General features: G+C 53.7%; 1 protein-coding gene across 1 annotated transcript; it reads right to left on the bottom strand.

The window, feature by feature from the left end:
• Positions 1-617: 617 nt before the first annotated feature.
• Positions 618-2,824, bottom strand: NAT8 (N-acetyltransferase 8 (putative)). The gene is made up of 2 exons (XM_055312599.1): positions 2,642-2,824; positions 618-1,825 (listed from the first exon to the last, which is right to left on the bottom strand). Exons 1-2 carry the CDS (start codon positions 2,794-2,796, stop codon positions 1,045-1,047), a joined length of 936 nt encoding a protein of 311 aa, XP_055168574.1. The 5' UTR covers positions 2,797-2,824; the 3' UTR covers positions 618-1,044.
• Between the last annotated feature and the right edge of the window lie 4,991 nt (positions 2,825-7,815).

Here is a 7,815-nt window from a genome sequence, read left to right as displayed (position 1 = left end):
AGCGTCCCAGTGTGGCAGGCCCGAGAAACTCACCAACCCCATTTCCTCTTCCCGGACACGCATCCCCAGCCTCCCTTCAGGCATGCGCGGGCCACGTGACCCGCGTGACCCGCGTGACCCGCGTGACCCGCGTGACCCGGGCTTGGCCAGTGGCGAGGGGGCGTGTGCTGCTCCACTTGTAGCTCTAGCCCCTGTTAAATCCCGCTCCGTCCTCCCTTCCAGCAGAGATGGGGCGGGGGGGGGGGGGGGGGGGCAAGGCAGGCTGAGGGCATTGTGGCCCTCGTGCTTCTCCCAGAATTCTTCTCGCTCTCTTTCTCGGCCCCCTTTGCTCTGTGCTTCAGCTCCTCTCCCTGAAGAAGCTGGGCCATTTCGCTTCCTGAGACTGAGATGTCAGCCGACATGACACCCGAGAAGCTTGAAAAAGCATTGGTTGGTTTCTGCTTCACTCTCGGCTCCTCTGCAATGACCCTAAGCCTGCCACTGAGCTTGTACGCTGGGACTCGAGCCCACCCAGTGGCCCTGTCACCCCAGCCAGTCCTACAATGATGTGTGCATTGTGCCCTCTGAGACCCAAAGGGCTGCCAGCCAAGCCCAGCGGAAATTGCTGACCACCGATGCGTGAACTAAAGAAATGTTTATTGGTGTGTTGTTTTTGTTTTTTAAAGATTTTACTTATTTATTCATGAGACAGACAGAGAGAGGCAGAGACACAGGCAGAGGGAGAAGCAGGCTCCATGCACCGGGAGCCCGACGTGGGATTCGATCCCGGGTCTCCAGGATCGCGCCCTGGGCCAAAGGCAGGCGCCAAACCGCTGCGCCACCCGGGCTGCCTGGTGTGTGTTTTAATGTAGCCTTCTCGTGGCACTGGATAAATGAAACCGCGGCCATCCCAAAAGACAGAAAGGAGTAGAGCCACCCTGCCACCCCCCAGTGCCCACGGAAGGAGCAGTAGGCTCTCACAGCAGGCTCGCACTGACTCTCGGGGCCTTGCTTTGCTGCCAGGGCAGAGCCAGCCCTCCCCGGACTAAGGCACAAAGAACCGGGTCAGGGCCCTCCCGCCTGCCCCTGTGCCTCCGAGGCCTGAGCAGAGGGCAAGGGGTAGACAAACACGTACGAAGGAATAGCAAATAGCCTCCAGTTCAGGGAGGAGAAGAACTGGTCCGTCTTCTGGAAGCCCATGCGCTCGTAGAGAGCCACGGCCGAGCGCTGCAGCATGGTGGTGTAGAGGACCACTTGGCTGTAGCCCTGGTCACGGGCGAACTGCAGGACCGTCCTGACCAGGGCTTTGGCCACCCCCTGACCTCGGCGCTCAGAGGCCACGCACAGGTGGAACAGCTGCAACTGCTCCCTCCGCAGGGCGTGCCCCACAGCGGGCAGCACGCCCACCATGCCCACCACCTGCCCGTCGGCCTCGGCCACCCAGAAGCAGGAGCCGGGCTCACCCAGGTAGGACTTGGTGATGTCAGACAGGTCTGAGCGCAAACACAGGACTTTAAACTGGATCCAGGGGTATTTGGAAAAGAATCTCAGGGCAGTGAGGAGGGCAATGCTGGCGACGAAGACCAGGAGCCAGGAGCCAGAGGCCAGGAAGAGGGCGAGGGGCACCCCAAGCAAGAGCGCCAGGGTTTGGGGCAGCTTCAGGATGTGGCGGAAGGTGGTGGGGGCGTGCTCCTCCATTCCCTTGGAGAACAAGTCCAGGACCCGTGGGCGGTCCCTCTCCTGGTACTTGCGGATGTGGTAAGGAGCCATGGAGGACCGCGGTGCCGGAGTCTCCAAGCCCAGGAGGGTGAGTGAGCTGGGTGTCCTCGCGCACCGCCCCGCAGCCCTGGGGAAGAGAAAGGAAGCCCCTGAGTGCCCATCTCTGCCACCGCCCACGGGTCCGGGAGACCCTGCTCCAGGGCATTTCTTTTTGCTTCTGCCCTAGAGGATGTAGGTATGAATGTGTGGGGTCAGAATGATTTGCATATGATCCTGGCTCCATCCCTTCCTAGCTGTGTGGCCTTGGCATGTCACCTAACTTCTCTGAGCCTGTTTCTTCATCTGTAGAACAGGATAAAATAAAAAGCTGCCTTCCAGGATTGTTTTGAGGATTTAATAAAATAATACATACAAAGCTCTGGTATATAAAACACCCTCCTCTCCACCCACCTTCCCTTTCGCTGGCTCACTTAGCTTCGTGGTACGATGGAGCGGCACCATGCAGCAGCCAGACCATGTGTCCCCCCCGCCTGCCCATCCCTCTCTAGGTACCATGCATGGCAGGAATCCTGTGTTCCCAAGTAAAAGTTTCAACAAAGGCTCCTTCTCCCACCCTTTTGAAAAAGATTTGATTTTATTTGAGAGAGAGAGAGAGCACGAGTGGGGATGAGGGACAGAGGATGTTGGGGCTAGAAGCAGATTCTCAGCTGAGCAGGGAGCCCGACTTGGGGCTCCACCCCAGAACCCTGAGATCATGACCTGAGCCGAAGACAGACGCTTAACCAACCGAGCCACCCGGGCGCCCCCAGGCTCCTTCCCCCTCAACTGCAAATTTTGGGGCTGCCGAGGTGGTATAAGAGTCAAACATCAGACCTGCTCCCCAGAAGAGGGTGGGGTTCCAGGCCTCTCTCAAGATACTGTACTTCAACCCGAGCCCTCTCACCTGCTACCGCAACAGCCTTGAAGGTCCAGAGCAGTGTCAGGATGGCCTCTGCCCTCAGCCTCTGACTGGCATCCAGGAGAGACTGCCCGGGCTTGCTCCACCACCAGGAACCAGGCCTTCCCTGATGGCCACCTCATTGGCTGGCTTCTGCACATTTGATAATCATAAACCCCAGGATCCTAAGGCTGCGCCTGGGCCATGAGGGAGCAGGAAGTCCATTTTCCTCACTTCTATGATTGCTCGGGAATTCGCCTGGAGGAGGAAGCAGGATCTGAAAGGTCTCAGGAGATCTTGCCCTTGCAGATGGCCTACACTCTTCCTCCTGTGGTGGTTCGCGCCTGGAGCATCTCCCAGTTGGCACCTGGTGTCCACCCGCGTCTCCTTCACACAGCCTCTAGGAGCCTGGAGATTGCAAGCCTCACCTTGTGCTGTCATCATGGGCCAGAGTCCAGACCCCTGGCTCAGCGCGCAAGGCACTCTCCCTGCCCAGGCTCTACTCTCTCCTTCTTTCCCTCCCTACTCTCCCTGCGCAGAGGGAAACACCATCTGCAGTTCCCTGCCCTCATCTCACTAGGCCCATCCTTCCTTCCTTCCCTTCCTTCCTTTCCTTCCTCCCCTCCTTTCCTTCCTTCCTTCCCTCCTTCCCTTCCTTCCCTTCCTTCCTTCCTTTCCTTCCTTTCCTTCCTTCCCTCCTCTTCCTTTCCTTCCTTCCTTCCTTCCTTCCTTCCTTCCTTCCTTCCTTCCCTCCTTCCTTCCCTCCCTCCCTATTTCTTCTCCCCTCCCCTGCCCTCCCCTCCTTTCCCTTCCTTCTTTTCTTGGTACTCTTGTGCAGGATTCAAGTACTAAGTGCCTGGTGACCTCTTCACCTACAAGCAACACTGCCATGCAGCTAATGGGCACAGCCTGGGGTGCACCTGCTGTGCGTTCTGCTCCTTAGTCATGGTCTGTGCCGTAGCAGCTGTGAAATTTTTTGCACTGAGATCAACTAAAGCAGGGGACAACAAAACAGAAAAATCCCTTCTCTGGGACACATATATGCTGTCGAGGGGGCTGCTTCCCCCACCTCCAAGACTCCGGAGCGCCTCTCCGCTCGCCCCTCACCCCGATGCACGGTGAAGCCCCCCAGCTCCTGAAGCCAGGGTCACAGCGCTCCTCAAGCATATGCAAGCATGGGACGCTCCTGTGGGCCACGTGGGGAGGCGGCCCGGAGCAGAGGGCCCGGCACACCCAGGACGTCGGCGCTGGGAGGCCCTTGGACCTCCTGCCACCAGGCGCCGGGAGACCCGCGCAGCCTCTCACACCCGCGGGGCAGGGCTGTGGGGCTGCGGGGCTGCGGGGCTGCGGGAGCGGAGGCGTGAAGACCTTGAGGCGGCGGGACAAAGGCCAAGGTTTTCAGGGAAAGTTGGCCAACATGGCCAAGGAGGGAGGGACAGGGAGGTGAGGGCGCCTAGGGCCTGGACGCAAGGGGCCTGTCCTCCCAAGTATGGAGTTTGGACTCTACTCCAAAAGCGATGGGAGGCCATCCATATGCTTTTACCCGGGGAGTAATGTAAGCAGGGGTGTGTGTACTTGTGTACATGCATGTGTGCGTGCATGAGTGTTGCTTGGCTACATCTGGAGAGTTGAATGGGAGGAGACAGTCGTGGAAGCACATATTCCCCACCCCACAGGCTAGCTACAGATATGCAGGTTGCTCTCTGTCCAAGAGCACCTGGCCCGGAAGGGCTAGTCCCAACAAAATAGGGCCCTCTTCCACTCGCCAGACCGGAGTCCTACCACAGAGCTGAGTCTGGTCAAAGAAAAGGGACCCGTTTCTTATTTGCTCAAAAGCATCACTGCCCACTGGGCTGTGTATCTAATGGGCTGCGACTGTGTGAAAGGGGTACCTTGTTCTATGTCCACTAAGGAGCCACATGGGCCAGCAGAGGCCCTACAAGAGTCAGTGGTGGCTTGGACCCAAGTGAGGGGACCCAGATGGTGAGAAGCAGCCCACTTGTAGGTGCATTTTGGGGGCTGAAATGGCAGGAGTTTGTAATGACCCAAATGGCAATAAGGACAAGGAAGGGGTCAGGGATAACAACCACATTTCTAGAAGAACTAGAGGTGATGGAGAGAGGCAGACTTGGAGAGAAAGATCATGACTACCCCTAGTGGTACCATCTTGAGGCCTTCTGATCAGAACCCATAGGCTGGCCGCTGGAGTCTGGGCCCAGTGAATGGAGACTGCTGACATGACAGGTCTTTGGCATTCAACAAGGCCACAGGGGTAGAGTTTAACATGAAATCTGAGGGGTGAACCATGATTTCGTACATTTTAACATTTCAGTGTTAAGCAAAATTTGAACGAGGAATCAAAAGGGAGGGACAGAGGACTCCAAAGTACAGTGGAGTTTTCCTAGCGAGTCTAATATTAACCATTCAAAAACCTAATAGTCAAGGTGAAGGGCCAGAGTTCTGTGGTCTGTCCCCCAGGCCTGTACTCTCACCGGGCTCCTGTGGCCTCCTCAAAACACAGTGGCCTTCGTTTCCATTCAGGCTTTTCATCCTTCCTCACAGCCATAAATAATGAAGATTTATTGACATGGGGTGGGGGGGTCAAAATATAGCTCCAAGAAATAAAAGACTATAAAACAGTAGGTTTTAACTCATTTTGGCAGGGTGGTCACCTGGGTAGCTCAGTCAGTGAAGCGTCTGCCTTTGACTCAGGTCATGATCCCAGGTGCCTGGGATCAAGTCCTGCCTCAGGCCCCCTGCTCTGCTGGGAGATGCTTCCCCCTCTGCCTCCGCCTGCAGCTCCCCCTGCTTGTGCTCTCTGTCAAATAAATGAAGTCTTACAAAAAAAACCTTATTTTTGGAAAAATATAACTCAAAACTACCAGACACAGCATGCAGAGAGAAACATCTGAGTGATTGTACTAGATGCTGGCAGCAGCTGTCTCCAGATGGAGGACTTATGGGTCATTCTCTGTGTAAACCATGAAGCCTGGAGTGTGCTGAGGCTCCAGGCTCCTGCCTTCAGATGGTGAAACGGAGGCTTGGGAATCTACCTGGCTCTGCCTCAGCCGGACCTGAGAATCTAAAGGCACCTACTTAAGATCATGAACTCCTAAAGGTAAGGCAGATGTGTTCTATTACTTCATGTTTTAATTAACTGTTGTAGTGTGTACAATTCAGTGGCTTCAGCACACTCACGATGCTGTGCAACTGCCGCCTCTACCTGGTTCCAAGCATGTCCACACCCCAGAAGAAACCCCCTGGCCTCCATGTAGTCACTCTCTCTTCCTCCTCTCACCAGACCCTGGCAACAGCTAACTGGCTTTCTGTATATGTCATTTAAATGGAATCATGTGATATGCAAACTTTTGTGTTGAGCTTTTCACTTTGTTGTTGTTGTTTTTTAAAGATTTTGTTACTTTATTCACGAGAGACACAGAGAGAGAGAGAGGCAGAGACACAGGCAGAGGGAGAAGCAGGCACCATGCAGGGAGCCCAACATGGGACTCGATCCCAGGTCTCCAGGATTATGCCCTGGGCTGAAGGCGGCGTTAAACTGCTGAGCCACCAGGGCTGCCCTCACTTTGTTTTCAAGGCTCACACACGTAGCATGTGTCAATAGGTCATTGCTTTTGATGGCCGCATAATATTCCATGGTAGGGATATCCCACGTTGTTTATTCATTCCCACCTTTTGACTATTGTGAATTGTGCTGTTATGAACATTGGTGTACAGGTTTTGGGTTGAGCACCTGTTTTCAGTTCTATTGGGTATACACCTAGGAGTGGAATTTCTGGGTCAGATGGTGATTTTATGTTTAACATTTTAAGGAACTGCCATACTGTTGTCCAAAGTGGCTACACTGTTTTACTTTCCCCACCAGCAATGAGTCCTTTTTTTTTTTTTTAACTATCTGCCTCAGCACTGGTGCCACTGCATAAGGAGAATAAATCGTTGCTGTTTACTGAGAAATGAGATGCCTGGCACTGTGAGGAAGCTATTTTCCTGTGCTCTACAATTTGATATTCCTGACAACCTAAGTACTAAAGACATTAATGTCCCCATTTTACAAATAGGAAACTAAGGCCAGAAAAGCTGAGATCTCCTATCCAGGGCCTCAGAGACTCACCATTGTTCCAAAGGCTGTGGATTTAAGAGGAACATGTCACTAAACTCCACGCTTCTATCTCTGAAAAACATTCCCCACTGCACTACTGCAGCCCAGAAATGTGCCAGTGAGATGGACAGGAAGTGTCATTGCATTTGGAAGTCTCAGGGAGAAGAGACAATCAATTCAGCTTCGTTTAACTTAGTTCCCAGAATCTCCCCTAACTTCTTGTCAGGGCTCCCAGTAACCTGATGCCAGGCCAATGCCCTAAACTTCTACTGACAACTTACCATTTAAAGAAGATGAATGGGAGAAAATCGTGGCAAATCCTTTCAAGGGAAGAAGACAGTGAATGGGTCGTCCTTGGTAAGGTGTTCAGAAATCCTAGGACAATGATTCTAGTTCTACAGAACTTTTCAACTAATTGAGACAATGAGAGGGTATCAGGCCCCAACACTCAATTAGGGTAACTTCAGCAGATTTTATGCAGATGATCAAAGGGGCTAATTCTGAAGGTGTGGTGGGTTGAGAGGGACCGAGAATGGTGCAAGAACCAGGTGTGTTATTTCTCGGAGGTGGGAGAGGTGACAGGCACCTGACCCAGGTATTGAAAGGTTCAGGGACAAAGCCAGCTCATGTGAGCTTGTGGGGAGGAGTCAGGAGAATGTGCTGCCTCTCTTCCCCTCTCCAGACTCCTGCAGGCCTCTCGCTGGCCAAACCCAAGCGGAAGCCAAAGAGAAGAGTCCTCTTGCTGCCATATAGGTCAGCCTCCAGACAGGGAGGCGGGGAGATAGTTGAAGGGTGATTTGGAGGAGAGTGTGGGAGGTCAGTGGCACTAAGGACTATGGAAAAGTCAATAACAGGCAAATTTGACAAATACAAATTGCTCATTCTGAGACCAACCAAACTAGGTTGTGCTTTCCTGGATATTGTGATGTGAGTTCAGGGTAGCTGCTGTCAGCAAAGCAGCAGCAAGGATGGGGGTGCAGAATGGCACCTTCCTGCTCTGAAAAGTCTCTAATGAGTTCAACTCCCCCCCCCATAATTCCACTTCAGAGAAGCTATCCTAAAG

Source organism: Nyctereutes procyonoides, unplaced genomic scaffold, assembly GCF_905146905.1.
Source record: "Nyctereutes procyonoides isolate TBG_1078 unplaced genomic scaffold, NYPRO_anot_genome, whole genome shotgun sequence".
Lineage (NCBI taxonomy): Eukaryota > Metazoa > Chordata > Mammalia > Carnivora > Canidae > Nyctereutes > Nyctereutes procyonoides.
Note: the sequence above shows the minus strand (reverse complement) of the source record. Positions and strands in the feature narration are given on the sequence as shown.